The sequence below is a fragment of the Indicator indicator genome, chromosome 21 (genome assembly GCF_027791375.1).
Source record: "Indicator indicator isolate 239-I01 chromosome 21, UM_Iind_1.1, whole genome shotgun sequence".
Lineage (NCBI taxonomy): Eukaryota > Metazoa > Chordata > Aves > Piciformes > Indicatoridae > Indicator > Indicator indicator.
The window spans coordinates 17,901,881-17,916,724 of NC_072030.1; the positions used below are offsets into that span (position 1 = coordinate 17,901,881).

Below are 14,844 nucleotides of genomic sequence, written 5' to 3' on the forward strand. Positions count from 1 at the left end.
ACCAACTTGTTAACCTCTTCCTGCAAGTATTTGGTCTTCTCCAGTTGGGACTTTTTTGTGTGGCAGATGCTGCTGGTAAGTGCAGATGCTGTTGCAGCTGGTTGGGCTGCTGCTTTAAATGGTGTTTCTTTGGCCAGATGGCCACACTGTGCTCTGAGGAAGGCTCTGCTTGGCAAGTGCAGTCCACTGGCCTCTGCATGCAGGTCTCCTCTTGCAGTATTTACAGCTTTTGATTGCAGCTTCTCCTGTGCCATGCTGAGCCAAATGCTTGGCACTCCTGCAAAGAAGGGTTTCACGTGGAGGGTGCCAGCCCTTGTTGCATGGCACAGATGCCTTGGTCCAACAAGAAACCACAGCTGTAGAGCCTCCAGACATCTCCCCAGATAAGGCAGCTTGCTCTTGGGGTAGGCTGGGCTCCCACCACCCTCTTTTTCCCAATCCAGTCCCTGCCTGTGGCAGAAGTGTCTGCAAGAAGGGTCCCTGGGGTAAACTGCATGAGGTGAGAGTCAGTCACAGAATCGCTGGGCTTGGAAAAGACCTTTAAGATCCTCAGCTGTTAACCCAGCACTGCCAGGTCACCACTCAACCACCTCTGCCCTTCTTTTAAATACCTGCAGTGGTGGTGACACCACCATGGCCCTGGGCAGCCTGTCCCAGGGCTTGGGAACCACTTTGGGGAAGAGTTTTTTATTGTTTGTTTGCTTTTTCTTTCCTAATATCCAACCTAAACCTGTCCCGCTGCAGCTTGAGGCTATTTCCTCTTGTTCTGTTGCTGTTACCAGGGTAAAGAGCCCAAGCCGCATCTGGCTACATCCTCCTCTCAGGGAGTTGTACAGAGCAATGAGGTCTCCCCTCAGCCTCCTCTTCTCCAGGCGGAACAACCCCAGCTCCCTCAGCTGCTGCTCACAAGAGTTGGGCTCTAGACCCTTCACCAGCTTCATTTCTTTACTTTGGACAAACTCCAGCACCTTAAGAGGACTTCTCCTGAATTTATGATCTTGCAGTGCCTGGGGTTGTGAACTCCCACACTACTCCTTCTAGGAGACTACACAGCATCCCTTCTCCTCTCGCAGTCAGGACTTTCTTCCAGTCTGAATTTATTTATCACCAATGGTAACGTTCTCCTAGCGCCGATGTTCTTTCAGTTCAGATCCCTCTCCTGGATGCTCACCCACTCCTGTGAGTGGGAAAAGCAGACAGCTCCCTGCAGCCTGCTATTTGCTTGCTTAAACAGACCCAGTCATTTCCAACCTGCTGCAAGCCCCCACTCCCATCTCGCAGCAGCTCTTTCCCACACCATTCCTGACTGCACCTGCTGCAGAGGAGCTCCTGTGAACACCCTGCAGCCCACTCACACTAATGGGTCCTGAACTTCTGATTGGAAGAGCCTTCCCTTCTCCATGGCTCTGTACTGTGCACAGAGCTTTCTCTTCCTGTCACCCCCAACAGTCCCTTGGATTCATGGTGAGTTTGCCTCTTGGTGCATTATCTATGAGCAGGTTTTCAGTTTATCCATAGAAACTCAGAAATATGGAATGGTTGGGGTTGGAAGGGACCTCTTGAGATTAGTGACTCCAACCAGGGCAGGTCACACAGGGACATGTCCAGATGGGTCTTGAAAGTCTTCAGAGAAGGAGACTCCACAACCTCTCTGGGCAGCCTGCTTCAGCACCCTCACCACAAAGAAGTTTCTCTTCCTGCTGAGGTGGAACTTCCTGGGTTCCAGCTTGTGTCCATTGCCTCTTGTCCTATTACAGGACACCACTGGGAAGAGCCTGGGCCCTTCTTGACGTTCACTCCTCAGGTGTTTGTAAATGCACCATTTGACCTTCCCTGAGAACAAAGCAGCCTGGCTGTCAGCACAAGCAGGGACTGCCTGCAGCATTGGGTCTAGTGTTGGTGATAGTCTTTACAGGGTCTTTACCAGCACCTAGAGGGTAAGAGATCACCCACCTGGGTAAGAGATCACCCACTTGAGTAAGGCTGTGCAAAAGTGCTTTGAACCCACAGAGCAGGTGAAGAATTATCCTCAGAAAAAGAAAAAAAAAAAAAGTCTTTTCTAAAGCTTGCACAGTGTCTTCTAGAAGTCCCCTGCCCTTGTTTCAGGTCTCTGTAACCTGAACATCAGCACTGGCAGAGCTTTCACACAGGCTCAGGTGTAGGGCACAGCATGGCAGCTACTGCTGGGTCCCTCTGAACTTTTGACAGGTGAATTACACAGAGCTGCAGGAGGCTGCACATGGTGGAACTGACAGCCACTGCCTCCTGAAGACAGACAACTGCTGGGGCAGAGCAAATGGAGCCCAGTTGCACAGCATGGCTCGAAGGAAAGCAGCAAATCCTAATCACAGCTTGCTTGCTTTTTCTTTTTCTTTTTTTTTTTCACAGTTAGACACAGAGCTCAAATCCAATGATGACCAGAAATTGGTTTTGTTCACTTTTCAGCACAGTACAGACTAACAAGTAAGAAACACTTCAAGTTCTGCCTCTGCCACCTTTCCCTGTTCTCTGCTGAGTGCTCACCTGGACTCCACCACTGCACAGCTTAAAACACCTGGAATCAGCTTCAGACAGGACCTCAAGGGGCACCAACCAAGTCAAAAGGACACCTGAATGACAGGGCCACAGTAGTTTCTCACTGAGTATTTGCTAGAGGCAGGTTGGGTAGGGGAGGCCATGCCTAGCAGGGTTCCAAACTCATTGTGGGCACCTGAGTGCCCAATTAGGGCCTCATCATCCTAATGAGGCAACATCTCCCCCAGGATCTTCCTTAAGGAAAGTGAACCAAAGGTTTCAGGAGGCTGTGCAGCTTTCCTTTTTCTTCCTGTGTTTTTGTTTTGTTTTGTGTGCTTTTGTTTGGGTTTCTTTGGTTTGGTTTGGTTTTGTGTGTGTGGTTTGTTTGGTTTGAGGGTTTTGTTTTCTTTTTTCTTTTATTTCTCTCAGAAGTTACAAGAAGTTGCTTGAAATTGTTCTTGGGCAGCTAGGGAAGGCAGGAGATTAGAGACCATCAGACCACACCAAAACTGTGAGTGGAGAAGCCATTAAAAGGTGAATTCCATTTGGAGAGGTCTCTGCTGTATTTTCCTGGGGGTTTTTGAGTGAGAGGCACTCTGCAGCATCTGTTGCAATACCTTGGTAAGCACAGGCACCACTGCTGTCCTAGCTGCACATTCATTCCTAGAGCTGCCCAAGAAGCTTTCCACTGAAATCACACCCAGAGCTCAGCCACACCTGCACAGATTCCTTCTGGCACTAGCCCCGGGAGAAAAACCTTAACACTTTCACTGGAGAAACCAAATTTCAGCTCTGCAGGCACGGCTGGGAACTGAGCCACCAGCCTCTCTGAACTAATTCCCAGCCTGAGTACCTTCTGCAGGTTGGATCTGCAAGAGCTGCTGCTCATCAGCTCACAATCAAACAGCCTGAGATTTACAGCACTGGGCAGAAATTATATTCCCACTAAAAAAAAAAATCCATGCCTGATGCAGCTGAAGGCTCACATGGAGCTGCAGTCACAACAAAGGTGATCGAACCTAACTACCCCTAACCTAGCAGACACACTGCAGCTCCTTAAAGAGCTCTCTTTCGGGCTTTCCCTGCCTTTAAATATTGAGGCCACTCACAACAAGGAAAAACACTGCCGAAAGGATTTCTTGTAGCAAGAAGGGCAGCAGTATGCACCGGAGACAGCCGGCAAGGGGCTGCGCTCTGGCTGCGCGGCTGCGGCCGGCAGGCTGCGCTAGATGCCAGCGCCGGAATCGCTTTGGTTCAGGCTTAAAAGCACCAAGCCCCTCCTCGGCTGGTTTGCTGCTGCCCCTGGCTCCTGGCAGCCACAGCAAGAACCAGAGGAGCGTCAGGGCAGCAAACTGAGACCAGCCTAAGTCCCGTTTCATTGCCTCCCCCCATTCACCTGATCTGAAGGGAGGACTTCAGAGCAGTCTCCTTATGCCAGAAATGGTTTGGAGGAGCTGCCAATCATTTCTGCTTCCCTGCCGCAGCCACAGGCAGCTCTCACTCCAGAACACAGCACTCCAGGCTCCCTTCACCAGGTGCTGCAACACACTGAGGACAAAGCTCTTCATTTACCGAAAGGGTGGCTGAGCCAGGTGGGAATAGCTAAAGTGCATGCACTGCTTTTTACACCTCCTCTTCTCCAGACGTGCTACTCTGGATGGCCCAGCACAGCTACTAATTTTTTGTTTGTTTGCTTGTTTTTTAACCCCCATGGTTTTGGGACAAAAGGAATGAAAGACCACAAAATGCAGAGAAATACAGAAAAGCAAGAATGCAACAGAACACAGCACAAGGTACACAGCAAGGACCAAACCTTCTCATTCCTGTCACCAACAAAGCATTCTTTGTTTTGCACTGCAAATACCTGACTGACTTTGGCTACAGAGATGCTGGATTGCCACAAACACCTGGAATAAAGGAAAACCCTGGATTTAATTCTCTCTCTCTTTTTTTTTTTTTTTAAACAAAACAAAGCTGCCAAGTACTTTTTGTTGGAAAAATACGAGAGAAATCATCAGAAACTACAAAAATTAAATTAAATTAAATGGTGAACTAGAACACTAGCTGAGAAGAGAACAATAGTTAAGGAACATATGAAAACCAAATGGCAACAGTTGTAGGCATTTATTCCATTGTCTTAGAAAAGAAAAATAAAAAATATTCCTCATCACATCACCATTTCAAGAGAGTAAAGCAAAGGAGTTTGTTGAAGCCACAAGAAGCTGTGAGTTGTTTCCTCAGTTTTGGCCGTTTCAAGCCTTGTTTATTCACAGTACAAACACACCCTGCCAGTACATTGCTTCAGTCACAAGATGCACAGAGTCTGACAAGGAGCACTGTCCCCTTCCTCCTCCACAGAGCTGCTCTGCTCTACAAACACTCAGCCCCTTCCCCCCAGCGCCTCAGTACAGAACAGAGCCCCAGGACAGTGTCTTGCACCACTGGGTTCCCAGCTTGCACCCCAGAGATGCTCAGCCAAGGGGAGGAACATCCACAAGTGCTCAAAACCCACCTTAAGGCAAAGAGAGAAGCTAATTTTTTTTTCCTGCCACTTGCTGACTTTCCAAATTTCCAACCTGAAGCTGCAGTTCAGAAATGACCTCATGCTAGGCATAAAAAATGCTTTAACCACAAAAGAAGAGACACACAAAGGAAAGGGTTTTTTTTCCCAGCAACAAAAGCAATAATTCTACCTTCATTCTGTCCACAGTTTGTTAAAGCATTTTATGCACTTTCAACAACAGCAGACTGCAACTTTTTTTTTGTTTTGGGGGGGGCAACTCCTGTTTGTTTGCTTTTAATAAAACTTCAGACAGTGTTCTCTGCTTGCAATCAGAACCACAACCCTTAGTGCAATATGATATTTATTTCTTACAGTAATTTTGGTTGCCATACAAGAGAGTATTAAGGATTGGGGGAAAAGTGCAAGTTACAGGAGCTTGATTTTTTTTTTTTAATTTTATTTTTTTTAATCAGTTGAAATAAGAGGAATTAAAGCACAAAAATTACAGCAAACATAGATAACGTGAACACAAGTTGTTACACAAACTCTAGCGAGGAACAGATTCATATCTAGAAAAAAGAAAAGAAAGAGAAATGTAATGGGAAAAAAAAAGAAAGATCAATATTGGTGGCTCATACACATAATCATCGCCAGATCAACTGGGTAATGCTTGTCCAGGAACTGAGGGGAAAAAAAATAAATAAAACAAACTAAAATAAAGTAATAATTCACTATTTTAATTAACTTAAGTAACCACAAATAATTAACTGCTGTGATATGTAAATCCTGTAAATCAACAGTCACATCTAAGTCATTGTTATCATATATGAGTTCAACTGAAAGTGTTCTCAGACACCCCAGGGGCAGGGGGGGTCTGTGCAGTTATACACAATTTACATCTGGAAAGGTTTTGGTCTTGTATACACAAATATTACAGAAACTAGGGCACAGGAATGCAGTTGGGTTCAGTTACAGGATAGAAACAAAAGTGGAGCCTAAAACCCAGAGTATCATAACGTGGTTCAGAGAGCTCTACCACCTTGGTTTTCACCATCAGAGTAGCATGAAGTCAGTGGGGCTTCTCTCCCCTTCCCCCACCCCCCAACACTTCCAGGCTGGTGGAAAGACTGGGAGGCAACACCTCTGTTACTATTGCTTTCTGCAGCCAGATCACCACAGCCAGCTTGGCAGGTGTGCTGAAAGCAGTTCCTCTCAGGTCTCCTCACCTCTGCTTTGTAAGACACAATGAAAAAAAAAAAAAAACAAAACAACCCAAAAACCTATTTTGCTAGCTCTTTAATGTCTTAAACCTCTTGTCTGCTACTGCTGTTGCCCCTAGGCTTTCAGTACCTGAAGAGATACACCAGCAAGAAGCACTCCTGTGTGAGAAAGCGATTCCTGCCACCTGGCATTTACAGGGTGTGCCAGCACTCCTTCAAGCCCAGCTCCACCAGAAGGTTGTGATTAGAAAGCAGCTCAAAAAGTCAACTTCTGCATTTGCTGCTGCTGCTGCTGGAGCAGTCTCTGCTGTACTCCCTGGCACGTGTCATAGAGGTAATAGCAACTGCACCCAAGGAAAGCAAACCCAGGAGAGCATGGCATTAGTGGTTTATTTACTGATTCTGTCAGGTCACCACATGGAAGACAATGATGGCTAAAAGTTACCATTCCTACACTTGCTGAAGGCATCGGCTGGCCTCCCCTTGCCTGTTACCCACTACCTGAACCAAACTGCCCTTTTCTACACCACCTATGGAAAAAAAAAAAGTCAGGACCCCTGAAAAGTAAAATGCCTCAGGACTTAGGGGGAGGGTTGTTGTTACAGGGTACAAAGAGAGCTCAGTGTTACAGCCCAGAGGGTGGCTGTGCCCTCAGGGTGGGAGGCTGAGGGAGCTGTTCTGTGCCGGTGACTGGAACCACTGCTGAAGAAATATTCATCCTGCTTTGTAGAAGTTCTAGCAAAGATAGAAAATATAACACAGCTCTGCTGGTTCAGATGCATCCAAATGAGGTTGATTTTTTTTTTTTTTTAAAAAGGTCAAGACTTTATCATTATTCCACAGAAATAGTAGTAGTAAACCACAAAAGTGTTGTTTATTTTTTTGTTCTTTTTCTCTTTTTTCCCTTTTTTTTTTTGTTTTTGTTTTTAACTTTCTAGCACTGAAGTGGCACAAAGGCTGCCCAGTAGACCAGCCACTTATTTTCTTAAAATATTGTGCTTATAAACTATCTGTACAACTATTTAAACTTGCAGTAAAGAAAGAGATATTTAAAATGCTAAACTTTATGTACTCATACTAGGGCTGTTGCAGACCTAATTAGACACTTGTTTGTGAGCAAAAAAATAATCACAATAAAAAAATTAGAGATAGGCTGGACCATATCAAGGACCATATCAAGGAAAAGAAAGTTCAGGTACCTTGCAAAATGTAAGAGAACCTGAAAGCGTGGTAGGTAGGCTGTCTAGCCATCCACACACAACATACCCACCTCAAACAGCTTCAATATTATCTCAGTAAAGACCTAGAAAAGTCACAGATATTTAAGAGGTGTTAATTACAAGGGGAGTTCAAACATGCAGAGAGAGACTTGTTAACTTGGGGGGAGGGGGGGGGGGCGGGGAAGAGAGAGAAGAATAAAAAGAAAAGAAGAAGTCAGAGTAACCAAATCTGTGTCTTTCTCCCCTGCTGACTGAAGTCTCCTGGAAAGCTCTGGGACTGTCCTTACCCCACCGCCCAGCCCATGGGTGGCCACAGTCACCTGGTTCCTAGCAGCACCTCATTAGCAAGCCTGCAAAGAAATGGCTGGAGCCTGATGGCAGCATCCAGCCCTGCTGAAGTGCTCAGTCTGCTCTCCTTGTCAAGAAGCCAACAGTTCTTAACAGTGATAAAAACGAGAAGCTGGAGAGCTCCCCAGCTCCCCTGGCCCTTGGAACACACACAGCCTGCAGGGCTCCATGCCTCTTCCCAGCCTAGCATTACCTTTTTACCTTTTGTTGCCTTTGCAGCAAGCTGAAACATTTCCCTTTCTGCCAACAGGCTGAAATCTCTCACACTTAAAAGCCTGGCAGCCTTCCCCTGCCTTCAATGGGAGCAGTCATCTATCTGCTTCTTCCTGGGCTGCTGCTCCAAACAGCTAAGCACTCACCACTCACTGAATGAAATGGCACTTCTGGGGGCTCTGAAGTCCAAAAGCTGGGCCTGAACCTTGCAGAGTTCAAAGTGCCACTCACAGCAGCAGCTGGTTGAAAACTGGGGGGGTCTCAGGTTCAAACTATCTTCATTTTGTTGTCCCTCCAAGCGTGCATTCCGCCTCCGTTTCTATGCCACCTCTGCACCACAGATGAACAGAATGGTAGGGGCTGTAAGGGTCCTCTGGAGATTATCTAATCCAAGCCCTCTGCCAGAGCAGGTTCACCTACAGCAGGTTGCAGAGGATGGTGTCCAGGTGGGTTCTGAGTGACTCCAAAGTCCCTCCTCGTGTTTAGATGGAACTTCCTAAGCTTGTGCTCATCTTACAGGTCAAGCCAATGGAGCATGTACTGAACTTGTTCTGCCACCTTGGAAGAGTGCTAAGTGTAACTGAAGAAATAAAGAAACACCAGGTAAAACAGAGCAAGGGTACCTTTGAACCAGTTCCAGCAGAACAACCAGCTGCACTGCCAGCACATCCCAGAGCTGAACCAGCAAAAACCAGAAATAGGAACTCCTCTACCTCAGTATTGTGCCCCTGCTACCAATAAAGCTGGGCTTGAATGGTAATGAAGCAATCTGTCCTCTTAAAGCAAGAAAAGGGCTGGGGAAGGAAGCCTGCCTGGAGACTGTCAAGGAGAGGACCCAGCACTTCTCAATAAAAAAAGGAAATGCAGTGGGAAAGAAAAGTGGCAAGGAACGGTTCCAGCAGAAGGGCATCACCAGAGGCAGGATTTTTGAAGTTAACAATTTTCTCTCTCTCTCTCTCATATCTCCCCACAACTTTGAAAGAAAATGGCCCCACTGGTGTAGCTTGGTTAGGTTTAGTTTGGGCATGTAGCACACAGTCTGCCTTCCCTGAGTACCAGGAACTGAACTGGTTTCCCCCTCCCCCCAATTTTGCTGGCACTCAAGGACAGACAAAGGCATTTGGGGTATTTCAGTACCAGCCCATCTCTAGTTATCAACAGAAGTTTGTGAGGCAAAGTAGCTATTCTTATCTGTCCAGCAGCTGCTTCAAAGCTCTTTCTATGTTCATTCTGTGCCCAACTCTAGTCACTCCAAGGTCTATCAGATCTTCCTTCTGTAGATTTGGTAAATGAGTGCCATCTATTTCATTGTCCATAAATGTTTCTTTATGTTCACCTAAGTTTAGACTTTCCAACCAATCTGCCACGTCTGGTTTAGTCCACAGGTGGACAGGCTTAGTTGTAAAAGGCTTATTTGAGATTGGCTGTTGCAGTATCGAGGGAGAAGGAGACCTGCTGCGCCCTGTGGTCAGGCTAAATAAGTCCCCGGATGGGGGTTGGCTGGGTAGGCTAAATACATCGGACAGAGTTGGAGAAGGAGATGAAGCTGAAGCAGAAGCACTCAGAGGAGCAGGCAGGATGTCTTTATTAATCTCTGTTGGTGAAACCACAGGGCTTGGAGCATGTCTTGCTCCTGAGGTCCTGCTGTCGTAGTCTGGGGACCTGCTCTGCAGGGTGATGGGCTGGCTGCTTCCAGGCCGGACAGTGAAAGTGATTGTTGTACTTCGTGTACCTGAGACAGTGCTCATGACTTCTGTGCTCCTGCAATTGCAAACAGACAGTGCAGAGTTAGAGCTGGCAGCCACCACAGCCACGCCTGGCAGGTACAGCTGGGCAAGGCTTCCACGTTCTCACCTGCCAGTGAGCAATACCAGGCTGAGAGTGCTGGGCTGGCATCGTGACACAGCGCCCACAGAACGCTCATCAATGGGAAGCAACAACCACAACCAAAACTTTGCTTACAAGCAGTTCAGAAGGAGACCTCCCAGAGCACATTCTTCCTTTTTGAGGCTACAGCAAGGCAACTCATGGTGAAAAGAGAACCACTGAACACAACAGGCACAGAACACTGTGCTGCTCCCCATGAGGTGCAAGCAGGATATGGTCTTCACTGTGGGGAGGGCTGAGATCCCCATTTCAGTTTTCACCAAGCAGCTTCTCACACAGTTAGACAGCAGAGCCAGCAACAGGAGTTATGTAAACTCTCAGAAGCATTGGATTTGGGCTCTTTGGCCACCTCCTCAGTGAATTTTAGGGGGTGTTTGCATTTTAGGCCATCTTTGCACTCCCATCTGTTCAGAGAACATGCTCCACAGGCTCCTCTCATTTCCCTTTCTGTCCAGCTGGCCTCTTCAAGCTCTCCAAATGGAACAGTCCTTCTAAGACTCATGGAGACACTTCTGTGATCATTTCCATCTACACAGAAACTACACTTTGGCAGTTTCACTGCAAACCTTAGGGACACAAAAGCCCTGCTACTGTGAGTGCCCAGGGGTGCTGCAGCTGCAATGGAGTCACTGCCACCTAGCTCTTGCCTCAAGGAAACTTCAGATTACAAACCAAGCAGGCATGAAACTTGCCAAGAGGCTCACTCTGATGCCGAGCCTGGCAGTGGGTGAAGGAGCAGCTGGGTTTGCTTTTGGGGATACAGAACAAATTCAGAAGCAGAAGATGCAGATTCAGGTCTGTTGATATGATAAAATGCTTAACCCCACAGCCCTTACTCCTCGTGAGAAAACTCTGTCTGTCAGTGCATGCACTTCAGACTCTTCTGCTGAGCCCTTGAGTGCCTTCAGCTCCAGAGCTTTGCACTTTTAGGACACCCTGCTAACCAGGAAAACCTTCAGCTAATTGCAGGCACTTCCACACGAAAGGAAGGATTTGTTTATCCTGGAAGTGATGCCATGGGCTCCAGGGGATGATCTGGAGGATGCTGCAGATACATCTCTAAGCCAGCCCCTGACTGAAGCCCTCTGTACCCAAGTGTCAGATTGCCCACAGGACTGACCTGTCCTGCCTGGGCAGAACTGAAGAAGACTTGGGTGCACGATGGCAGACAGAGATGGTGCCCACAATAATGCAACTTCACCACTGTGCAGCACAGATCTCATGGAGCCAAAGAGAGAGCCTGGGTCTGCAGCCCCTGTGTTTAGAGTGCTGCTCTGGAAGAAACTGCAACCTCTTACTAAGCCACCCATTGAAGCCTTTGTGTTAATTGCCACCAGATGAAGTAATAATCCACACAACAGGACTCAGACCCCACATCTGTTCTCTCTCAGCTGTGTCCCTCACCACTAGATCCACTTTAGGAGTGAGAGGCTCCTCTGCCACCACACAACCCATCATGGAATCAGGGTGGCTTTGCTCCTTCCAACACAGCACTGAGACTGCTGGGAGGAGGATGTGGAGTGCAGGGCTACCCAGAGTCAGGGGCTTGCTCCCCAGTGCAATGTAAGCAGGAACATCCACAGAAGGGGAGTGACTTTGGTCACCCACATCCTGAGGTAAGTGTTTAAACCAAAAGATGGAGGTACCAGGACTAGTGCATCACCTCCTCAGCCTTGCTCCTCCTGACAAGTACCCAGCCATTACCTGCATGAGAAATGTAGGCAACCAGCCTGGGGTTTTATTAATCCCTTTCTCTGGCATGAGCCTCGCTGCAGTCCTGGCAGCACTGGAGATCTTCAGGGTTTCCTTGGCTTACTGCTGCTAGGGTGAGCACTGTGAGTCGCAAATACCCTCAATCTGGGGCTCTGGCACACCAGGAACAAGCCCAGTCACCAGGTAACCATCAGCACTGCTCCAGCTGGGCTCTGGCACACCAGGAACAAGCCCAGTCACCAGGTAACCCTCAGCACTGCTCCACCAAGGTTCAGAGTGTGCTGGCACCCTAGCCAGGCTCATTCAACTCGAGCTCCCAGCACCACGTTATTAGAAAAGCACCAAAAGAAGCTTCTGGAGAAGGCAGCTGCTGTTGACAGGAGCAGCCCCACTGCCTGCCTGCAGTGCTCCAAGCATTGAAAGGGGAACAGGAAGACCTTTTACAGAGCTGGGAGATTGGCACTTCACTTACAGTCCAGTAGGAACAACTGCAGTTAGCTCTCCTCTCTTTGTAATTTACAAAGAAAGGAAACACTTGGCAGGGTTTGGAGAGCTTCCTGGGATTTCTTTTTTTGTTTTGGAGCTTGATGGTTCTCATTGCCTTCCAGGACTGGAGCTAAGCCTTCTGACAAATGACAAGTCCACCACCAAAGCCTACTAACCAAGGGGTGCAAATTATTTCTGCCTACTCTACCTTAGCAGTAGGAGTCCTACACACTTTAATAAGGCATGATATAATTTTCAATCAGCCAAAAGAACTGCTTGGAAAGAGGCTGGGCTGCTGATGGGGAGAAGAGCAGGGTGAGTTTTGTATAAATGTGGAAGTGTCTCCCTGTCCCTTCACCCACAATTACCTTTCCTGTCCTGCAGATACTAGAAATTGTGGTTCTGTACCCACAGCCACTGTGCCAATGTCAAAGAGCTGATGGAAATCCGTGTTTTATTATGCCAGATGCTGAGAGATCCTTTCTGCTACCTGACTGAACCCCAGGCTCAGCACACACCTCCTGCTCTCTAACTCAGTTTTGCTGCAGCTTCTCTGTATTGTTCCTCTCACAGCCTCCCTCCTTAGGAAATCCTTGGCACCCTTCCTTTAAACACAGCCCCCAAATCAAACTGTGTGCTCTTCTGGTAAGTATTGCTCAGGCTGTGCTCCCCAGCCCCTCAGACCCCCAGCAGCAAGACTGGGGGGAGCGAAGGTGCACTTTGCTCTCTGTCAGCCTGGACCAAAGAAAAGGCTCTGCATCAGCAGGATGAAAAGGTCTGTGGGCACCTTGCTTGTTTTCAGGATTCTGACTTCTAAAATGCAACTCTGGAAGGATGATAAGAAAAGTATCTTATTTTTGCTGACTAAGGCGGTTTCAATACCAGCTCAGTTTACAGCCAGGTCAGTACTGAGGCTCTCCTAGACATCAACCCTTTGATCAGGTTGCTCACAGCACTCTGTGGACATTGACAGACTCAGCCCTACAGCCAGCACACCTCCTTCAAGAAAGCTCTAAGCTCTGCTACATACCTGGGCACACAGTCTGCACCACTGCTCCTCTTCTGGAGGAGTTTTAACCACAGCACCTTGAGGTGGCTGCTGCCTCCAAAATCATCCCAGGCTGACTGTCTGCTTGGCTCCCAGCTGCTGTGCTCAGCCAGCTCTGCTCTCAGCTCCACAGCCTTCATGGCACACACACAGCTCATGCTGAAGGCCATGGCTGCATTTCCAGGCTTTCAGTTTAGATCCTTTGATTCTAAGATTATTTTTTCCCCTTTATTTTCCTTTCTGTCTCCTGCTGTACCCACTCCAGCACACTGGAGATGCTGCTACACTGTAATTGTTACCCAAGGGAAAAAAAAAGGTATGTTTGTTTAACTCCTATATCATCCTAAATTATCATTTATGACATCTCCAATGCAAGCTGGGATGTAGATGCAGCCTTTAAACCATCAGCTGTCTTTCATTTGATGGCTGATTGGTATCCTGGTCAATAAGGAGGAAGCACATTCCAGCTGGAGAGCAGGCCTGGATCTGTTGTGTTATGGCTTTCCCAGATTTTTAATAAGAGCAATTTCTTATGGCTTGTTTGATCATCTGTTACCCCAAGCATATTCAATCCATATGAAACCTGCCTAACCCCAAATTTAATTTCAAGAAGGTGAAAAACTCTGACAAATGATTTTAAACAAAACTTGCTCTGTTAGGATCAGCATATGGCAGGAATTTGGGAACATTTGGTGCAGAAGGCCTGCATGGATTGCAGCATCCAGGATGTTGCCTCCTATTAAAAGCACAATGGATAGCTCCAGTGGCACAATGATGAAGCCTCCAAGAATAAAAGTCACCAAGACAGCTTGTGGGCAACAAATTCTTTGAAACTTACTAAATTAGTCTGGCAGGATTCAAATTTGCTCTCAACTTAAAAGATAGGAAGTGAACCAGTGAAAGAGGGAATGCTGCCACAGCTCCTCAGAGCCTCCCATGGGAAAACCAAAACACCACTAAGCTCTCTTGCCAAAAGACTTCTGACAAAGCTCTTCCTTCCTATCAGAGAAAAAAAAAAATGACAACCAACAGAAGCAAGGAGTGAAAGGAGCACTGCAAGAAACAAACTCTGAACAGATTTCTGGGGAGGCACAAAGCTCAAACTTTGCCTCCATCTCCTAGAATCTTTTTACCTTCTTTTTGGATCATCAAAGGAAAATTGTATGGTGGGAAAGCAAGACAACAATTGTCTGGTTAGGGGAAGAGTCAGAGTGAAGGCTGACCTGCTGAGTGCAGGAGACAGAGCTTCTGAGAGCAGTGTTCTTTTAGGGAGAAGAATGGAGGAATGGTTAGTGACTGCTGCAAGTCACTGTTCAGCTGGAGCAAATAATAATCCTTAGGGGCTGTGCGATTCTGCTCAAGGGCAGAATTTTCCATGCAACTGGTACAAAGGTCTGGAAATCAGCACTAAGGGAATGGTGCAGCTGAGGGGCAGAGGACCAGGAGATGGCCTCAGCCCTCTGTCCTTGGAGAGCTGCAGGGAAAAAGGTCAAGGGAAGCTGGAAGGAGACAGGGGGAAATTCCCCAGTGTCCAAGGACTTCCAAAACTCAACAGTGATGACAGTGGCAGATCCTGATTGTTCTGAGGGCTTTTTGTCTCTACACTGAATCTCACACAGTAAACCTGCACTGCTCAACCATCCTTCCCCACCCCTCTAGCTCCAAAAATCCATCAGAATTTGGGCATATTGG

At 47.4% G+C, this 14,844-nt stretch overlaps 1 protein-coding gene across 2 annotated transcripts in view; it reads right to left on the reverse strand.

Moving 5' to 3' along the window:
• Positions 1 to 9,205: 9,205 nt before the first annotated feature.
• Positions 9,206 to 14,844, reverse strand: part of SHANK2 (SH3 and multiple ankyrin repeat domains 2) — a 276,747-nt gene continuing 271,108 nt past the window's right edge. For both annotated transcript variants that reach the window (XM_054390349.1, XM_054390350.1), the window contains one exon: positions 9,206 to 9,779. In XM_054390349.1, coding sequence (XP_054246324.1) covers positions 9,206 to 9,779 — 574 coding nt within the window. The remainder of the gene's footprint in view (positions 9,780 to 14,844) is intronic.